At 37.7% G+C, this 22,467-nt stretch overlaps 1 protein-coding gene across 2 annotated transcripts in view; it reads left to right on the top strand.

The window, feature by feature from the left end:
* BBS4 (Bardet-Biedl syndrome 4) overlaps window positions 1-22,467 on the top strand; it is a 61,519-nt gene that overhangs the window by 9,711 nt on the left and 29,341 nt on the right. For both annotated transcript variants that reach the window (XM_082618075.1, XM_082618076.1), the window contains exon 2: window positions 2,504-2,555. In XM_082618075.1, coding sequence (XP_082474201.1) covers window positions 2,504-2,555 — 52 coding nt within the window. The remainder of the gene's footprint in view (window positions 1-2,503; window positions 2,556-22,467) is intronic.

Genomic DNA, 22,467 nt, shown 5'->3' on the forward strand with positions numbered 1-22,467 from the left:
TCTATGTATAGTGTATTTTTTAAAGTTTTTAAAATTTTCTCTTTCCATTTTAATATTCCGTTTATTTTAATTTGTTTTCATTTTCCTGATGAAGGTTTTTTTCTTGAAGTCTATTTTGTCTCAGTGCTAATACTGCTACTTTTTCTTTTTGCTTCTGTTTTCCTGCTGTATCTGTTCTCATCCTTTTACTTTGTTTTCCTTTGCCCTTATGTTTTAGATATTTCTTTATACAGATAGCATATATCTAGATTTTTTAAAAAATCCATTCTGATAATCTTTTAACTAGAGAATTTCATTTTTCTCCTTCTTTTCTTACTTTAATCTTCCTTAAGTGAGTACCCAGATTTTTTTTGTTAATAAATTTATTCATTTATTTATTTATTTTTGGCTGCATTGGGTATGTGTTGCTGCGCACAGGCTTTTTCTAGCCATGGAGAGTGGGTGCTACTCTTCGTTGCGGTGTGCGGGCTTCTCTTGTTGCAGAGCATGGGTTCTAGGCACGCGGGCTTCAGTAGTTGTGACTTGAGGGTTCTAGAGCACAGGCTCAGTAGTTGTGGTGCACGGGCTTAGTTCCTCCGTGGTATGTGGGATCTTCCCGGACCAGGGATCAAACCTGTGTCCCCTGCATTGGCAGGTGGATTCTTAACCACTGCGCCAACAGGGAAGTTCCTTAGCTATTCTTAACATTAGAAGTCTTTTTTTCCCCACAGCCCTCTTTCTCACCCCAGATAGATTCTAGAAAGCTTGTCAACACACCTGCTAATCAGCAGCATGAACCTGCCAGCCCAGCATCTTCAGAGGGTCAGAGCTTTCTCCACATTCTGATATCTGCATACGGATAGCATATATCTAGATTTTTTAAAAAATCCATTCTGATAATCTGTCTTTTAACTAGAGAATTTCATTTTTTTCTCCTTTTCTTACTTTAATCTTCCTTAAGTGAGTGTCCAGATTTTAAAAAATAATACATATTTTAACTTAAAGTTTGAATAATACAGGGATCATCGAATGTTTTGTTACCCTTTGCTTTCTGCCAGTTCATGCCATTGTTCAGTTTTTTAGTTTTTGTGTTTCTCAGTTCAGCACCACAAATTATACTTTGTTTTATTCAGTAAGTAGATGCTTATAATATATGTCCGTATTTTACCAATTCCTTTTCTTGTTCCACTCCTTCCTTCTGGGGTTGTTTTCCTTTCTCCTAATGTAAATACGTCCATTAAAAGTTTATTTAGGGATTCTAAAAACTGTCAAATTTTATTTGTCTGAAAGCCTTTTAAAATTTGCCATTGTTCGTGAACGTTAGTTTTGATTCGTGTAAGAGTTCAGATTAGAGGTTGGCAAACTGTTTTTTAAGGGGCCAATAGTAAATAGTTTGAGCTTCATAGGCCATATATCCTCTGTCACAAGTAAATCAACTCTGCAGTTGTAGAGTGGAAGCAACTATAGGCAATGTGTAAACACGTGAGTGTGACTGTTGTGATAAAATTTTGGTTGTAGACACTGAATTTTGAATTTTATATAATTTTCATGTGTTATAAAATATTGTTAAAAATTTTTTTAACCATGAAAAATATAAAAATTATTCTTAGCTTGTGGACCACATAAACACAGGCTGTATCTGACCTGTGAGCCATAGTTTGCTGATCTCATGTCTAGGTTAATATTCATTTTACTTAGTACTTTACTCTTGGGGATAGTTATTCTTATAATGTCATATGATATTATCTTCCATTTTTAATTGTTGAGAAGTCAGCTGTCAATCTAACTGTCCTTTCATTGAAGGTAATCTGGTGATATTATTTTTCTTTGGTTATTTTTAAGAACTTATTATTGTCCCTGTGCAGGTCCCTATGATGTATGTAAGGTGTGGATTTATTTTCATTTAACTTGGTTAGAATTGGTTGAGCATCCAGAGTCTAAAGATTAGTGTGTCTCATTACTTCTGGAAATGTTCAGCCATTATTTTTGCTTATATCATACCTTATCATATATAACATGGGAGGTAAATAAAAGAAAAATTCATTTGAAGATTTTCTGTGAAGTTATAGTACAGTATAGTATCAATAATATTAAATAATAATGCCCCTTTTAAAATACTGCCTCCTAGAACTGAGTGCTAGACCATCTCTGTGTAGGTGACCTCATAAGCTTCCTCTTATCAAAATTATCACTTTTTTGGTTGGCTGCTAAGAAGTATAGCATTAAGTATAATACTAGTATGTTGACATTAATTTGTATACATTATATCATGCATTATAATTATAATAAATATATTGTAAGTAACTATATATTATAAATATGCATTATACATTATTAATAGTTTGGACAGCAAAAGTATGACCTGACATTTGTTTTTTAAACCATATTCAAAATAATTCTTTGTACATGTATGCAGGTAATGGATTACTTGCATGATTGGAGAGCTATTGATGATTGTTATTTGGATGCTTCTTTAAGCTAGCAAGATTTCTGGTGGTGTTTTAACAGACTTCTTTCATTTCAGAGAACTCAGTTTCCTGCATCTGCTGAATCTCTAAAACCCCGGCTGAAAAAAGGTCTGTATGTAATTTCATTTTGTGTGTATATTTGCACAATTTCTCTGTCTTATTGATTCTTCTATCCTGTATCCACTAGAGCTTTTAAAAATATGATTGTTGGGAAAAGCAGTAGGCTGAATGTTCTGCCATATCTAGCTTTTATTTTGTGAAGTTGTTAGATATTACGGGATTGATTTTACCTATAAATATGTTTATTTATTTATTTATTTGGTCATGCTGGGTCTTAGTTGCGGCAGGCGGGCTCCTTAGTTGTGGCATGCGAACTCTTAGTTGCAGCATGTATGTGGGATCTAGTTCCATGACCGGGGATGGAACCAGGGCCCCTGCATTGGGAGTGTGAAGTCTTATCCACTGTGCCACCAGGGAAGTCCCTACCTGTAAATATGTTTAAATGGGGTTTTATTATTATATAAATGTGTACTGATTTTCTACTTGTGGAAAAACCACTCTAAAGTTCCTATAGTACATATCATGCCTCAAATAATCTCATGTATACATATGTTAAATGAGTGTGAGGTTTTATAAAAATTGAGTCTGGGAAGCCTAACTAGGTGAGGACCTATATTGTAAAGAACTGCCTTTAAAAATGTGATACAGAGATAATTCCCTGGCAGTCCAGTGGTTAGGACTCAGTGTTTTCACTGCCGGGGGCCCAGTTTTGATTCCTGATCAGGGAACTAAGATGCCATGCAGCGCAGCCAGAAAATTTTTTTTAAAATAAAATAAAATCCAATAGAGATATATATTTTATATAGAGGAATAGGATTTCTTCATTTGTTAACCTATGAAGTCTTAGGAGGGTTTGCATCAAGTTGTCAGTGACTATACTGGATGTTCTTCCATGTCTAAAGGACTGGATGTCCTAGCTACTTGCCAGGCATTGGAAAATACCTGAACTTTTTGTTTAGCAGGAGAGACCATCTGTTTTATTATTTATTCATTTGTTTATTATTTGCTAGATGAGGAAATCATGGAAGGGGTGTGACTTGCCCAGGGTCCTGTGTGTTGCTCTTGTTTGCATACCTGAGCACCATGCTATATGCCCTTTTGCAGCATGTGTTTTCCTGTTGTATGCTAAGAGTTTTAAAGTTGATTTTGTCAATAAAGTGTTTATTTGGGGCATTTCAGTTACACTTTGAAATTATAATACAAGTTTTTGGAAAATATTAACTTTCAGGAATATACTTTCAAAGAGTTTTTTAGGAAAACACTATAAAGAGCAGTACATGTACAATTTAGATTATTTTTGAAATTTGGATGAATTCTGCCAATGTCTAACATCATCGTTAATAATTTAAACACCATTTCTGAACATGAGAATCATCTTGCTGTGGTATCTGTCATTTCATTTCATCACCAGAGTGATTTGGCTAGTCCGGTGGTGGGACTTGTGGGTATTGTAATCATCTCTCCAGTGTTCTTTCCATAATTCCTCCAGGGTCAAACTCTGTGGTTCAGTTGACTCCTAGTCCAGGAGAGTTGTAATTAGTATACACCAATCAAGAACTGGCCCATGGCCAATTCAGGCTAATGAGATAAAAACTTTACAGCTCTAGCGAGAAGGGGCACATTTGACAAGATGCTATAAAATGTAATAGTGCCGTAATGCCCTTTCCAATCATTTCTTTCTCCCTTCCCCACTGCAGAGCAACCACTGACTTCTAGTATTAAAGTTTAGTTTTTCCTGTTCTTGAACCCCTCATACATGTGAATACTTAGTGGGTTCCAGGACCAGTGATAGGTATTTGCAATACACAGATAAATAGGGCTGGATTCTGCCCTCAGGGAATTGACAGTCTTCAGGGCATAGAAAATAAAGGCATATAATTATAGTGTATACTCTGTAGGTCCTTCCTTCTGAAGGTTAAACATTTCCAGTTTCTTCAACTCTTTTCATATATAATGTTTAGAACTCTTTTGCCATTATTACTTTGGCTCTGTAGTGAAATTCATTGGCCCTCTTGGAAGTATTAGAGTTCAGGACTAGGTAGAATATTCCAGATATTGTGTGAACAGGGCCAAGTGTAATGTCTGGAAGATAAAGTCTGTTCATCTGGATCTTTCATTTCTGTTAGTCCAACTCAAGGTTGCATTGCCTTTTGGGCAACCATTTTACACATTTGCAATGCCACTATATTGCACAGTGCCAGGGGTATGATTTATGTAGAACACAAAGACTTCAATATAAATGATGCCTTTGGAATTGTGCAAGGTGGTGACACAGCCATGTAAAATGTCAAGGGTATAACCCGTTCTTATCCTGCCCTCGATTTCAGGCTTCCATGACCCAAGATTTTATCTATTGAATCACATTGATTGAGTTTTGGAATGTTGTGCCAGCCTTGCATTTCTGGGATAAGCTCCACATGGTCATGGTGTATTAAACTTTTTATATAATGCTGGGTTCGGTTTGCTAATGTTTTGTTAAGGATTTTTGCATCTGTATTTATGAGGGATGTTGGTCTATAGTTTTCTTTTTTTGTGATGCTTTTGTCTGTTTTTGGTATCAGGGCTATGCTGGCCTTAAAACGAGTTGGGAACTATTCTCTCGTCTAGTTTCTGGAAAATTTTGTATAGAATTGGTGTTATTTCTTTTCTTAAATGTTTGCTAGAATGTGACAGTGGAGCTCTCTGGGTCTGGATTTTTTTGCTGTTGTTGGAAGGTTTTTAAGTACAAACTAAATTTCTTTAATAGATGTGGGACTATTCAGGTTATATATTTCTTTAGAGACTGCTTTGATAATGTTTCTCTTTCAAAGAAATTTGTCCATTTCATCTCAGTTATTAAATTTATTGGCATAAAATTCATAATACTCCTTTATTTTCCTTTTAATGTCCAGGATGTATAGTGATGTTCCCTCTGTTGTTCCTGAATTTAGTAATTCTTTTTTTTCTTGATCAGTCTGTTTAGAGGTTTATACATTTTATTGATCTTTTCCAAGAACCAGCTTTTGGTTTTATTGTTTTTTCTCTATTGCTTTTTTTTTTTTTGTGGTACGCGGGCCTTTCACTGTTGTGGCCTCTCCCGTTGTGGAGCACAGGCTCCGGACGCGCAGGCTTAGCGGCCATGGCTCGTGGGCCCAGCCGCTCGGCGGCATGTGGGATCTTCCTGGACCGGGACACGAACCCGCGTCCCCTGCATCGGCAGGTGGACTCCCAACCACTGCACCACCAGGGAAGCCCTATGAGCTTATTTTTGTAAAAAGAAACACCAGAAGGATATCTCAGAAACAAATGGGATTGGCTGTTTACAAAGCCTTGCAAAGAAATGCAGTGGAAAGGTTGGAGGATGTAAGACTTCTTTGAGTATGTCTTTCTGTGTAGTTCTGACTTTGGAAATCATATATTCATATCAACAAAGATTGGGCAAACAAAAACCTTAAAAGTAAAATATAAGCAGAAGCACATATACTGTGGTTTATTGGAGTCAAATTTTCTTATGTTGGAGAAGGGAATTACATAATACAGAAAGGAGTGAGATGAGATCAAACCCTGATATACTGGATTGGAAATGGCAGTTATCAGTGTTGAATACATGGTTTTTAATATAGATATGTAGATATAAAATATATATTTTTCTTAATTCTGTCCATTGACAAGGGGTAGCAGCAATGACACCCTAGTAGTAGCAGTGAGTACAGTTAGTGCCCAGATCTTAGTTTCTAGACACTATTCTGCAGTAAAAGGAACACGGACGGGTTCCTTGGAGAAATGCCTAATTCCATGGCCAAGGCTGAGAATGAACCTGGGACATCTTGTGCCAGAAAGTAAGGAATAGTTTACCTAGTGATGCGTATTTGTTGGAAAGATGCAGGAGTGGGTTTGAAGGGCTTTCACTGGCCAGTGGCCAGTTCTGAAGTGACTGAAGCCTCAAATAATCATAGCAATGGATTATAACACACTGAATAAAATAAGAATACACCAGTCCATACTGATATAAATATACTAGTAAATAAGAAATGAAGCAAAAGGAAAAACTCTCCCTTATAAAATAGAGTGATAACTAATAAATGTAGAAGGAATGATAGAGTTAGAAAATTACCATTTGGCAACCATCATAGTAATAACTGATTCATGCAAGACTTCTCAATGGATGCTAAAACTAGTGGGTAAAAGTTTGATGAAAAACAGGATATTTACGGGACTTCCCGGGTGGTCCAGTGGTTAAGACGCCACGCTCCCAATGCAGGGGGCCTGGGTTCGATCCCTGGTCAGGGAACAAGGTTCTTCATGCCATAACTAAGAGCCCGCATACTGCAAGTAAAAGAGCCTGCATGCTGCAACTGAAGGTCCCACACGCTGCAACTAAAGATCCCACATGCCACAATGAAGATCCTAAGTGCTGCAACTAAGACCTGGTGCAGCCAAATAACTAAATAAATATTTAAGAAGAAAACCCAAAACATGCTATTTACATGAGTCTCTAAGTATCTTTCCATAAGATACATTTTGATTATAGTCTAGTAACTTTATAATGCAAAAACCTACCAAATACCACCCTAACCAAGTGATAAAAATTAAAAGGTCACAATAATAGGACAAATTGATATCTTGTGCCTCCTAAATAACTTGTGTGGTATTCCTGCCAAAAATAATACTGTCAATCTAATCATTAGGAAATAACAGACAAACCCAAACTGAGGGACAGTCTACAAAATAATTAACCTGCATCTTCAAAAAAGCTGTTGAGAGAGGGCAGACAGCAGAAGCAAGAAGAACTACAATCCTGCAGCCTGTGGAGCAAAAACCACATTCACAGAAAGACAAGACGAAAAGGCAGAGGTCTGTGTGCCAGATGAAGGAACAAGATAAAACCCCAGAAAAACAACTAAATGGAGATAGGCAACCTTCCAGAAAAAGATTTCAGAGTAATGATAGTGAAGATGATCCAGGACCTCGGAAAAAGAATGGAGACAAAGATCGAGAAGATGCAAGAAATGTTTAAGAAAGACCTAGAAGAATTAAAGAACAGACAAACAGAGATGAACAATACAATAAGTGAAATGAAAAATACACTAGAAGGAATCAATAGGAGAATAACTGAGGCAGAAGAACGGATAAGTGACCTGGGAGACAGAATGGTGGAATTCACTGCTGTGAAACAGAATAAAGAAAAAAGAATGAAAAGAAATGAAGACAGCCTAAGAGACCTCTGGGACAACATTAAATGCAACAACATTCACATTATAGGGGTCCCAGAAAGTGAAGAGATTGAGAAAGGACCCAAGAAAATATTTGAAGAGATTATAGTAGAAAACTTCCCTAACATGGGAAAGGAAATAGCCACCCAAGTCCAGGAAGCGCAGAGAGTCCCATACAGGATAAACCCAAGGAGAAACACGCTGAGACACATAGTAATCAAATTGGCAAAAATTAAAGACAAAGAAAAATTATTAAAGCAGCAAGGGAAAAATGACAAATAACATACAAGGGAACTCCCATAAGGTTAACAGCTGATTTCTCATCAGAAACTCTACAAGCCAGAAGGGAGTGGCATGATATACTTAAAGTGATGAAAGGGAAGAACCTATAACCAGGATTACTCTACCCAGCAAGGATCTCATTCAGATTTGATGGAGAAATCAAAAGCTTTACAGACAAGCAAAAGCTAAGAGAATTCAGCACCACCAAACCAGCTCTACAACAAATGCTAAAGGAACTTCTCTAAGTGAGAAACACAAGAGAAGAAAAGGACCTACAAAAACAAACCCAAAACAATTAAGAAAATGGTCATAGAAACGTACATATCGATAATTACCCTAAATGTGAATGGATTAAAGGCTCCAACCAAAAGACACAGGCTGGCTGAATGGATACAAAAACAAGACCCACATATATGCTGTCTACAAGAGACCCACTTCAGACCTAGGGACACATACAGACTGAAAGTGAGGGGATGGAAAAAGATATTCCATGCAAATGGAAATCAAAAGAAAGCTGGAGTAGCAATACTCATATCATATAAAATAGACTTTAAAATAATGTTACAAGAGACAAGGAAGGACACTACATAATGATCAAGGGATCAATCTGAGAAGAAGATATAACAATTATAAATATATATGCAACCAACACAGGAGCACCTCAATACATAAGGCAACTGCTAACAGCTATAAAAGAGGAAATCGACAGTAACACAATAATGGTGGGGGACTTTTTAACACCTCACTTACCCCAATGGACAGATCATCCAAAATGAAAATAAATAAGGAAACACAAGCTTTAAATGACACAATAGACCAGATAGATTTAATTGATATTTATAGCACATTCCATTCAAAAACAGCAGATTACACTTTCTTCTCAAGTGCGCATGGAACATTCTCCAGGATAGATCACATCTTGGGTCACAAATCAAGCCTCAGTAAATATAAGAAAACTGAAATCATATCAAGCATCTTTTCTTGAGATTAGAAACGCTATGAGATTAGAAATCAATTACAGGGAAACAAACTTAAAAAACACAAATGCATTGAAGCTAAACAGTACGTTACTAAATAACCAAGAGATCACTGAAGAAATCAAAGAGGAAATCAAAAAATACCTAGAGACAAATGACAATGAAAACACGACGATCCAAAACCTATGGGATGCAGCAAAAGTAGTTCTAAGAGGGAAGTTTATAGCTATACAAGCCTACCTCAAGAAATAAGAAAAATCTCAAATAAACAATCTAACCTTACACCTAAAGGCACTAGAGAAAGAAGAACAGACAAAACCCAAAGTTAGCAGAAGGAAAGAAATCATAAAGATCAGAGCAGAAATAAATGAAATAGAAACAAAGAAAACAAGAGCAAGGATCAATAAAACTAAAAGCTGGTTCTTTGAGAAGATAAACAAAATTGATAAACCATTAACCAGACTCATCAAGAAAAAGAGGGAGAGGACTCAAATCAATAAAACTAGAAATGAAAAAGGAGAAGTTACAATGGACACCGCAGAAATACAAAGCATCGTAAGAGACTACTACAAGCAACTCTATGCCAATAAAATGGACAACCTGGAAGAAATGGACAAATTCTTAGAAAGGGATAACCTTCCAAGACGGAACCAGGAAGAAATAGAAAATACGAACAGACCAATCACAAGTACTGAAATTGAAACTGATTAAAAATCTTCCAACAAAGAAAAGTCGAGGACCAGATGGCTTCACAGGTGAATTCTATCAAACATTTAGAGAAGAGCTATCACCCATCCTTCTCAAACTCTTCCAAAAAATTGTGGAGGAAGGAACATTCCCAAACTCATTCTGTGAGGCTACCATCACCCTGATACCAAAACCAGACAAAGATACTACAAAAAAAGAAAATTACAGAGCAATATCACTGATGAACGTAGTTGTAGAAATCCTCAACAAAATACTAGCAAACAGAATCCAACAACACATTTAAAGGATCATACACATGATCAAATGGGATTTATCCCAGGGATGCAAGGTTTCTTCAGTATAGGCAATTCAATCAATGTGATACACCATATTAACAAATTGAAGAATAAAAAGCATATGATCATCTCAATAGATGCCCAAAAAGCTTTTGACAAAATTCAACACCCATTTATGATAAAAACTTTTCAGAAAGTGGGCAGAGAGGCAACCTACCTCAACATAATAAAGGCCATATATGACACACCCACAGCAAACATCATTCTCAAGGTGAAAAACTGAAAGCATTTCCTCTAAGATCAGGAACAAGACAAGGATGTCCACTCTCACCACTATTATTCAACATGGCTTTGGAAGTCCTAGCCACAGCAATCAGAGAAGAAAAGAAATAAAAGGAATACAAATTGGAACAGAAGAAGTAAAACTGTCGCTGTTTGCAGATGACATGGTACTATACATAGAGAATCCTAAAGATGCCACCAGAAAACTAGTAGAGCTCATCAATGAATCTGGTAAAGTTGCAGGATACAAAATTAATGCACAGAAATCTCTTGCATTCCTATACACTAATGATGAAAAATCTGAAAGAGAAATTATGGAAACCCTCCCATTTACCATTGCAACAAAAAGAATAAAATACCTAGGAATAAACCTACCTAGGGAGACAAAAGACCTGTATGCAGAAAACTGTAAGACACTGATGAAAGAAAGTAAAGATGATACCAACAGATGGAGAGATATACCATGTTCTTGGATTGGGAGAATCAATATTGTGAAAATGAATATACTACCCAAAGCAATCTACAGATTCAATGCAATCCCTATCAAATTACCAATGGCATTTTTTACAGAAGTAGAGCAAAAGACTAAAAATTTGTCTGGAGACACAAAAGACCCCGAATAGCCAAAGCAGTCTTGAAGGAAAAAAAACGGAGTTGGAGGAATCAGAGTCCCTGACTTCAGACTATACTATAAAGCTACAGTAATCAAGAGAATATGGTACTGGTTCAAAAACAGAAACATAGGATAAGCGGAACAAGATAGAAAACCCAGAGATAAACCCATGCACCTATGGTCAACTAATCTATGACAAAGGAGGCAAGGATATACAATGGAGGAAAGACAGTCTCTTCAATAAGTGGTGCTGGGAAAACTGGACAGCTACATGTAAAAGAATGAAATTAGAACACTCCCTAACACCATGCACAAAAATAAACTCAAAATGGATTAGAGACCTAAACGAAAGACTGGACAATATAAAACTCCTAGAGGAAGACACAGGAAGGACACTCTTTGACATAAATCACAGCAAGATCTTTTTTGATCCACCTCTTAGAGTAATGGAAATAAAAACAAAAATAAAGAAATGGGACCTAATGAAACTTAAAAGCTTTTGCAAAGCAAACTACAAACAAGACAAAAAGACAACCCTCAGAATGGGAGAAAATATTTGCAAACAAATCAACGGACCAAGGATTAATCTCCAAAATATATAAACAGCTCATGCAGCTCAATATTAAAAAAACAAACAACCCAATCTAAAAATGGGCAGAAGACCTAAATAGACATTTCTGCAAAGAAGACATACAGATGGCCAAGAATCACGTGAGAAGCTGCTCAACATTACTAATTATTAGAGAAATGCAAATCAAAACTATAATGAGGTATCACCTCACACCAGTTAGAATGGGCATCATCAGAAAATCTACAAACAACAAATGCTGGAGAGGGTGTGGAGAAAAGGGAACCCTCTTGCACTGTTGGTGGGAATGTAAATTGATACAGCCACTATGGAGAACAGTATGGATGTTTCTTCAAAAACTAAAAATAAAATTACCATATGACCCAGCAATCCCACTACTGGGCATATACCCAGAGAAAACCATAATTCAAAAAGACACATGCACCCCAATGTTCATTGCAGCACTATTTACAATAGCCAGGTAATGAAAGCAAGCTAAGTGCCCACAGACAGATGAATGGATAAAGATGTGGTACATATATACAGTGGAATATTACTCAGCCATAAAAAGGAACGAAATTGGGTCATTTGTAGAGACGTGGATGGATCTAGAGACTGTCATACAGAGTAAAGTAAGTCAGAAAGAGAAAAACAAATATCGTATATTAACACGTATATGTGGAACTTAGAAAAATGGTACAGATGAACCGGTTTGCAGGGCAGAAATTGAGACAGATGTGGAGAACAAACGTATGGACACCAAGCGGGAAAAGCGGCGGGGTGGTGGGGGTGGTGGTGTGATGAATTGGGAGATTGGGATTGACATGTATACACTGATGTGTATAAAATGGGTGACTAATAAGAACCTATAAAACCTATAAAAAATAAAATTAAAAAAATGCTGTTGAGGTCATGAAAGAGTAAAGGAGACTAAAGAGACACGATAGCTGAATGTGGCACCTGGTCCTAACTAGAGCAGAGAAACATCTTTTAAAACATTTTAAAATTAAAGACTTTTGCTACAAAGGAAATTATTAGGATGTTTGTTAAAATATGAATAAGGTTGGTACGGTAGATAATAGTATCGTATCAATGTTAATTTTGATAATTTTACTACGGTTATGTAAGAAGGATATTCTTTTTTTAAGAAATAAAGTATTTTTGGCTTCCCTGGTGGCGCAGTGGTTGAGAGTCTGCCTGCCGATGTGGGGGACACAGGTTTGTGCCCCGGTCTGGGAGGATCCTGCATGCCATGGAGCGGCTAGGCCCGTGAGCCATGGCCACCGAGCCTGCGCGTCCAGAGCCTGTTCTCCGCAATGGGAGAGGCCACAACAGTGAGAGGCCCGGGTACCGCACAAAAAAAAAAAAAAAAAAGTAAGAAAGTTTTTTGGGGTAAAGTGGTTATTTGTTTGTTTTCTTAGGCAGTTTTATTGAGGTTTAATTTATACAATATAACATTCACCAATTTTAAGTGAACAGTTCGATGAGTTTTAGTAGAGTTATATAGTTGTGCAGTGACCATCACAACCCACTTTTAGAACATTTTCATCACCCAAAATGATCCCTAATGACTGTTTGCAGGAATTCTTTGCACTATTTTTTTTAGCTTTTCTCTGAACCTGAAATTATTTAAAATAAAATAAAAATTTTTTTAAAGGCGCTCCTATGGGAGATAGACTTTCCAATAAAATCTACCAGCATATAACAAATTGTTTATTTTCAGTCACATACATAGGCCTCTTTTTTAAAACCATACTGTTCACCCATTTAAAGTGTACACTTCAGTGGGTTTTTTTTTTTTTTTTTTTTTTTTTTTTTGCTGTACGCGGGCCTCTCACTGCTGTGGCCTCTCCCGTTGCGGAGCACAGGCTCCGGACACACAGGCTCCGCGGCCATGGCTCGCGGGCCCAGCCGCTCCGCGGCATGTGGGATCCTCTGGGATCGGGGCACGAACCCGTGTCCCCTGCATCGGCAGGCGGACTCTCAACCACTGCGCCACCAGGGAAGCCCTTCAGTGGGTTTTTGTACGTTACATTATTGTTTTTCTTTTTAAATTTAATTAAATTTAATTTTTTCTTGCTGCGCCGTGTGGGTTGTGGGATCTTAGTTCCCCGACCAGGGATTGAACCCGGGTCACCACAGTGAACGCACCGAGTCCTACCCACTGGACCGTCAGGGAATTCCTTCATTATTGTTTTTTTAAATTGTAGGAAAATATATATAGTATACAATTTGCTATTTTAACCATGTTTTGATTGAAATATAGTTGATTTACAATGTGTTAGTTATTTTAACCATTTTTAAGTGTTCAATCCAGTGGCATTAAATACATTTACAATGTTTTGCCACCAGCACCACTATTTCCAAAACTCTTTCATCACTCCAAACAGAAACTCTGTACCCATTAAGCAGTAGCTCCATTTTCCCTCTCCCCCCACCCCATCACTGTAACTTCTATTCTACTTTTATTTTTTAAATTGAAGTATATAGTTGATGTATAATATTATGTAAGTCACAGGTGTACAATATAGCGATTCACAATTTTTTTTTTTTTTTTTTCTTTTTGCTGTATGCGGGCCTCTCACTGTTGTGGCCTCTCCCGTTGCGGAGCACAGGCTCCGGATGCGCAGGCCCAGCGGCCATGGCTCACGGGCCCAGCCGCTCCGCGGCATATGGGATCCTCCCAGACCGGGGCACGAACCCGTATCCCCTGCATCGGCAGGCGGACTCTCAACCACTGCGCCACCAGGGAGGCCCGCGATTCACAATTTTTAAAGGTTATACTCCATTTATAGTTATTGTAAAATATTGGCTGTATTCCCTGTGTTGTACAATATATCCTTGTAGCTTATTTTATACCTAATAGTTTGTACCTTTTAATCCCCTACACCTATTGTACTTTCTCTCTCTATGAATTGCCTATTCTAGATATTTCATATAAGCAGAATCATACAATATTTGTCAGTTTGTGTTTGGCTTATTACACTTAGCATAATGTTTTAAAGGTTCATCCATGAAGTGGTCTCTCATTGTGCATGTGATTTCCATTTTCATGACTAAGGATGTTGGCATTTCTTTTCATGTGCTTATTGACCATTTGTATATCTTCTTTGGAGAAATGTCTATTGAAATCCTTTACCCATTTTTAAATGGGGTTGTTTGTCTTTATGTTGCGGCTAGGCCTGTTTTAATAGTGATTGAGTTATGTCTTTTTTTTTTTCTTTAAGAAATATATACTTCAATTATTTCAGTATTTCCTTTAAAAAATTGACTCAACCTTATTCAGTACCATTTGGTTAAAAAAACCCCCACTTTTTCAACATTTTTTCTCTCTTAGTCTGAAAAGGAAGGTAGATATAAAGTAATTGAGAGTCTAGTCTTGATTTAATTTTATTTTTTGGCTGCTCCACGTGGCATGCAAGATCTTAGTTCCTGACCAGGGATAGAACCCGTGCCCCCTGCATTGGAAGCATGGAGTCTTAACCACTGGACCGCCAGGGAAGTCCTTGATTTAATTTCGGAATGAAAGTTTTAGCTAAGCATCATCCTCTTTTTCCCTCACTGTCGTAAGTAGCATGTGGAACTGGAGTGATAAGTTATTTATTATTTTTAAATCATCATGTTAGGCACCCTTGTAGGCATAGAAATACGTAGGTATGAATTGACACAATACTTCTAAGTAAATGCTTGTCCATAAGTTTCAAGAACTTTAAAAGTTTATATTGTTTAACCTAGTACTTCTTGTCCTAAGAATCTATTCTAATAAAAGTATCCTTCCCTGTGGCGCAGTGGTTAAGACTCTGAGCTCCCAATGCAGGGGTCCCAGGTTCGAGCCCTGGCCAGGGAACTAGATCCCACATGCATGCTGCAACTAAGAAGCCCATCTGCCACAACTAAGACATGGGGCAACTAAATAAATAAATGAGTATTAACAAAAAAAGAAAGAAAGAAAGCTAAAATACTCCTTAAATCACCATCCAGTCTATAGGTAATCACTATTACCATTCAGTGTGCGTCTTTCAGATTTTTATACTGTGTGTGTATGTGTGTATGTATATAGCAATAGAAATGTATAGCTTACTGTTGCGTTAGTGTTTCATATAAATGGTAATGTTACCAAGTCCAAACTCATTCTGCTGGCTGCATGTCAGGCCAGTAAATCAGGAGATGAGGTGTTGGGGCAAGGAAGATGGTGGACTAATGTCATAGAGAACTGTCTTACCCAAGTCAGAATTCAGGCTTCATTTATACTAAAAGGGAAGGGCTGTGCTTGGTTGTTGCAGACTTCTTGGTGTAGGAATCCTTTGTTCTTGCAGCTGTCCTCATAGGTCAGATGTTCCTGTAAACAAGACAAATGTTATACTCTGTTCTGCAACTTTTTATCTCTATATGAATGGAAAAGTGTTATACCCTTAAAGGTCAGAGCCTTGAGAATGGGCTGTCCTGTATATTTCAGGCTATAGGGAACATTCTTAACTTGAAGCAAAAGCAATAGAATACAAAGGTTAAAGTGAAAGAAACAGATCCAACATGGAGTCAGATTTGTTTTTTCCTATTACAGTAACATATATTTTGCTAGATTGGTGTATCTTGGAGGACTTTCCATGTCAGTAGGTAAAGATCACTTCATTATTTTTAAATATAATATTCCATAGTATGGATATATTGCAGTTTCTTCTCTCTTTTTTTTTTTTTTTTTTTTTGCGGTACGCGGGCCTCTCACTGTTGTGGCCTCTCCCGTTGCGGAGCACAGGCTCCGGATGCGCAGGCTCAGTGGCCGTGGCTCAAGGGCCCAGCCGCTCCATGGCATGTGGGATCTTCCCAGACCGGGGCACGAACTCGTGTCCCCTGCATCGGCAGGCAGACTCTCAACCACTGCGCCACCAGGGAAGCCCAGTTTCTTCTCTTTTTGATAGCATGTAAGTTGTTTCTAAGTTTTCACCACTATTTGCTGTAATGGACATTCTTGTACGTGAGTCATTGTGAATTGTGGGGGGAAAAATGCATATTTTAAACTTTAATAATTCTACCAAGTTTACTCTCCAAACTGGCTATTTATGTTCTTATCCTTAATATGTAGTACCCACGGCATTTCTCTCTATATTATTTTTTATCATGTTTACAATAAAAGTAAGAAATATGGAGTACAGTATTGTATGAAGGATGTGTTCATCTTTTTCAGACTTTGTTTTAGCTGAGTTGCTTTCAACACTAAATAACAGAAAATCCAACTCAAAGTGCCTTAAACAATAAGGAAGTGTATTGGTTTATGTAAGATGAAGTCCAGAAGTAGAGTGGGCTCCAGGGCTGGTCAAGCAATTCAGTGATATATATGAGGGCCTAAGTTCTTTTTGCATTTCCACTCTGTTGCCCAGTGCCTGCCTTTTCCTGAATTACAGCTGCCAGTGGCATTCAGGCTCCATTTTTCCAATGCCCGGTGTATGGTCCGGCTTCTCCTGGTTCTCTTTTATTTTTTTATTTTATTTTTTATTTTATTTTATTTTATTTTTTGGTTCTCTTTTAAAAATAAGAAAGACTTTCCCCAGAATCTCCTAAGAATACTTTTTATTGGGCTAAATTGATAGGGCCTGCCAGTCATTGGACAAGGGAGATAGGATTACCAGTAATTAGCTTGATTTAATCAACTGATAAGGAGTGAATTTTGAGAAGTCAAGGATAATCATTATTGTTTGCAGAGCACAGGCAGTCAGATAAGTAAGTGATGTAAATATTGTAAGGATACAGGTGCAGATGAGAAGGCACAGGAAACTGTCAGACAGTCCTCCTTCCCCCACAGTGTTGTTTCAGGAATCAGCAGCCATTCTCGCTCGCTTGTTTCCATCATCATATGCTCCATCTCTGTTTTACTTCTTTGTGGTTATTCTGACTCTGCTTGTAGTACTGCTACTGATTACTTCTCTTTTACTTCCCTTTGCCTTTTATATTGTACAGGTATGTGAATTGGTTGACTCTGAAGAATAGGATAACAGAAAAGAGTTTGTTTTGTATAAAACTTGTTTAATATTATTCAGTAATTTCTCTTGAATTCTCATGTTAAATTGGGCTTCCAATTAAGATGGTGCAGTAAACTCATGGTGCAGTAAACTGGTCATTCCTGCTCCAGATACAGAACAATAATGAATAAAATGTGAATAGAAAAAACCCAAGATACAGCCAGCCTGAAGGAAAATTGTCTTTAGGGAAAAAGATGACAGAAAAGGAAAGGATAATGGTCTTTATTTTTAAATATAAGTTTATGATTTTTTTGATGAGAAAATCAATATAAGCTTATAGAAATTTGGAAAATATAGGGAAGTGTAAAGTAAACAGGAAAAAAATCAGCCTTAAGGGTTAATTAACTTTGACAAAGTGAAAATCAAAGTAGTATTTTGAACAAAAACCTTCCCCATTTCACTGTGAAATCCTTAGATGTCTCACAGATGGCCAATAGGTACATGCAAAGACATTCATCATTGCTAATTATTGGAGAAATGCAAATCAAAACTACAGCAAGGTACTACCTTACACCGGTCAGAATTGCCATCATTAAAAAGTCTACAAATAGTAAATCCTGGAGAGGGTGTGGAGAAAAGGGAACCCTCTTATACTGTTGGTGGGAATGTAAATTTGTGCAGCCACTATGGAAAATAGTATGGAGGTTCCTCAAAAAACTAAAAATAGAGTTGCCATATAATCCAGCAATTCCACTTCTGGACATATACCCAGACAAAACTCTAATTCAAAAAGATACATGCACCCCTATGTTCATAGCAGCACTATTTACAATAGCCAAGACATGGAAAGAACCTAAATGTACATTGACAGATGACTGGATAAAGAAGATGTCATATATGTATACACGGAATATTACTCAGCCATTAAAAGAATGAAATAAAGCCATTTGTAGCAACATGGATGGACCTAGAGATTATCATACTAAGTGAAGTAAGAGGAAGACAAATACCATATGATATCACTTATATGTGGAATCTAAAATATGACACAAATGAACATATCTATGAAACAGAAACAGACTCACAGACATAGAGAACAGACTTGTGGTTGCCAAGGGGGAGAGGGTGGGGGAGGGAAGTATTGGGAGTTTGGAACTAGCAGATGCAAACTATTGTATATAGGATGGATAAACAACAAGGTCTTACTGTATGACACAGGGAACTGTATTCAGTATCCTATGATAAATCATAATGGAAAAGAATATATATATATGTATAAATTACTGAGTCACTTTGCTGTATAGCAGAAATTAACACAACATTGTAAATCAACCATACCTCAATAAAATTAAAAAAAATCCTTAGATGTCTTTTTAATTTGTAGTTCAGATTTTCTCAACCTTGGCACTGTTGACATTTTGGGCAAGGTAACTGTTGTGGGAGCTGTCCTGTATATTGTAGGATGTTAACGGCATCCTTCACCTCTACCTAGTAGATGTTAGTAGCACCCAGTTGTGACAACCAAAAATGTCTCCAGATATTACCAGGTGTTCCCTGGGGGTACAAAATTGTTCCTGATTGAGAACCACTGCTGTGGTTAAGTAGTATGATACTTTAAAGTAGAAGGTAGGAAGTTGGTAAGTTTAATGTGAGGAATTCACACAGAAGTTGTTTTAGCAGGCAGAGAGACTTTATTTGAACAAGCAGCAGTCGTGGCATTTTGACTGAGAAGTACTGAGTCTAGATTTGGATGTTATCCCCCATCCTGCCCCCTTCCCTCCTCAGCTTGAAAGGCCCATATCCTAGCTTGACTCTAGTCTTGAGGGTAGTGAATGCCAGCTGTGGAAGGGATAAACAACTTTCTATTTGGGATTTTTGTCCAAATATATTAGGACTTTTTCAAGAACAAGCAACTTATTTGGAATTGTTTATCAGAACTACTTGATGCTTCTGAGAAAATAATATCCTACATGGGGCTACTTAAGTCCTCTTCATTTTTCCTCATGATATGACCTCAGATAACTTTCTTCTGGCTTTCAGTTGAGGACCTTATCCATAATTGAGGTGAGTTAATTGATTTACTTCATGGGCCTATTTCCTTCTTTAAAGGAGTCTTCATTGAAGACCTTATCCATTTTGGGGTGGCTATGTAGCCCAGAATGAGTTTTATCTACAAGCTGAGACAGTATTTACTATGTGATAAACTTAATCTCAGCTTGTGGTTTGTTTTCAGAGTATTTTTTTAAATTAATTAATTTATTTTTGGCTCTGTTGGGTCTTCATTGCTGTGCGCGGGCTTTCTCTAGTGGCAGAGAGTGGGGGCTACTCTTCGTTGCAGTGCGTGGGCTTCTCATCACGGTGGCTTCTCTTATTGCGGAGCATGGGCTCTAGGCGTGCGGGCTTCAGTAGTTGTGGCACATGGGCTCAGTAGTTGTGGCTCGCGGGCTCCAGAGCACAGGCTCAGCAGTTGTAGCGCACGGGCTCAGTCGCTCCGTGGCACATGGGATCCCCCCGGACCAGGGTTCGAACCCGTGTCCCCCACATTGGCAGGCGGACTCTCAACCACTGCGCCACCAGGGAAGTCCCCAGAAGTTTTAATTTTGATAGAAGGCTGATTTATTAATTTTTTTCCTTTATGGTTAATGCCTTTTGTGTCTTGCCTAGGAAGTCTTGACCCTTACCCGCAGACTGAGTTGTATGTCCCCCCCTCCTCTTCTGCATTGGTATTGCAAAAATTAAATTTTTTTAAAAAATAAATTTATTTATTTATTTTTGGCTGTGTTGGGTCTTTGTTGCGGCGAGCTTGGGCTACTCTTCATTGTGGTGCACGGGCTTCTCATTGCTGTGGCTTCTCTTGTTGTGGAGCATGGTCTCTAGGCACGCGGGCTTCAGTAGTTGTGGCACGCGGGCTCTAGAGCGCAGGCTCAGTAGTTGTGGCGCACGGGCTTAGTTTCTCCACGGCATGTGGGATCTTTCCGGACCAGCGCTTGAACCCGTCTCCCCTGCTTTGGCAGGCAGATTCTTAACCACTGCGCCACCGGGGAAGTCCCGCAGAAATTAATTTTTTTGGTTGAGGAGGTGTTTAGTTTGATTCTTGACACTTTTTTAGTGACATACGCCATACATACAGAAAAGTACATAAATTATAATTGTACAGCTCAGTAAATTTTTACGAAGTGAACATATTCAGGTACTAATGATCCTGATTAAGTTATAGAACATCATCAGCATCCCAGAGGCCTCCATCATGCCCCCTACCAGTCATTAACCGCTCCTCTCAAAGGTGGTTACTTGTATCTCACATCTACCATGTAGATCAGTTTTGCCTGCTTTTCAACTTAATATAAATGGATGGAATCATTCAGTATGTACTTTTCAATATCTGGCTTCTTTGCTCAAAATTATCTTTGTGGTATTCATCTATATTGTTGCATGTAGTAGTGGCTGTTTTTTTTTCATTATAATCTAGTATTATCAATACATTGTGGGATGATACTCCAGTTTGTTCATTTTACTCTGAATGAACATTTGGGATACTTTAATTTTGAGATGGTATATACATAATGCCACCATGAAGTATCAATATATGTTTTTTGGGTACACATGCACCTAGGAGCAGGATTGCTGGGTCACTGGAAAGGATGTACTTAGGTTCAGTAGATATAAGCAAACAGTTTCCAAATATGTTTAATATAATCCCCTTTCTGTACATGTACATTTGCCCATATGCTTATATAGGCATAGAAATTCCTTAGAAAATACTAACTATTCACCTCTAGTGAGGAGGAGGAATGGAGAGAGTCTTTAATACTCTATGTGTCCTTTCAGTTTTGTCTTACCATAAGCATGTATTTAAAAAAAAAACAAAACCCAACCAAGTTTTTCAAAAATTAGAAAATCTTGCTACCTTAATATGTTAAAAGTCCTGTTTTGCTTTTTTTTTTCATAAATTTATTTTATTTATTTATTTTTGGCTGCATTGGGTGTTGGTTGCTGCCTGTGGACTTCCTCTAGTTGCGGTGAGCAGGGGCTTACTCTTTGTTGCGGTGCGTGGGCTTCTCATTGCAGTGGCTTCTCTTGTTGCAGAGCATGAGCTCTAGGCGTGCGGGCTTCAGTAGTTGTGGCTTGTGGGCTCTAGAGTGCAGGCTCAGTAGTTGTGGTGCACGGGCTTAGTCTCTCCGCGGCATGTAGGATCTTCCTGGACCAGGGCTCGAACCCGTGTCCCCTGCATTGGCAGGCGGATTCTTAACCGCTGAGCCACCAGGGAAGCCCTGCTTTTTTTTAATAATAGAAAAACTTTAAAATCATTATTAATTTTGTGTTGCTAAGTTATGTCTAGTTGATAGCCCAGACACTTATATTTTAAAATTAGAAAGTCATTTACAATTCGGGCAGAAACTTGGTATAGTGTAATGAGTAACTTTGGGGACCTGGCCTATAGTCCTGCCTCTTCCATTAATTAGTTGTTGAGTATGGGCAAATCACTTAACCTCTGGAGTCTTAATTTCCTCATCTGTAATGTTGGAATAGTCCCTGAATTGCATGACTCACTAGCCTCATGGGAACATTCAGTGTTATAATAGGGGAGAAAACACTTTGATATAGATATATATCAAATACATATATGTATAAATTACATATCAATATTATATAATTATAGATATAAGTAAATCATATAAATATATAAAAATATCATATATAAATAAATACACATGGGGGATACACACACCCATGCACCCCTAAGAAGGATAAAATATAATTAAGTTTTGATTTGAGAAAGTAAAATAAAATAATCTAGGGTATGTAGTAAAACCATAATTGATCTTTTATATGACCTTTTCCTTTCTTCCTCATCCCATTTTAAGCTCAGAGAATCAAACAAGTTGGTTAGGTAGCAGTTTAATATTTTTTTAAAAAGTTATCTTCTAACGTGGATCCTTGGGTGACTACTGATTCAGTCCAGTTCCTCCTCCTCCGTCATCATCTATGTTCCTGAGCAGAGTTGGTATTTCTGCTGACCCTGGGCCTGTTTGCCCTCAGATCCATTCCTCACCCTTCCCTTCTCCGCTGAGTATTGTGAGCAGCTGACCCTTGTGGGCTTCATTCCTT

This window comes from Mesoplodon mirus (assembly GCF_964341445.2).
Source record: "Mesoplodon mirus genome assembly, chromosome: 4".
Classification (NCBI taxonomy): domain Eukaryota; kingdom Metazoa; phylum Chordata; class Mammalia; order Artiodactyla; family Ziphiidae; genus Mesoplodon; species Mesoplodon mirus.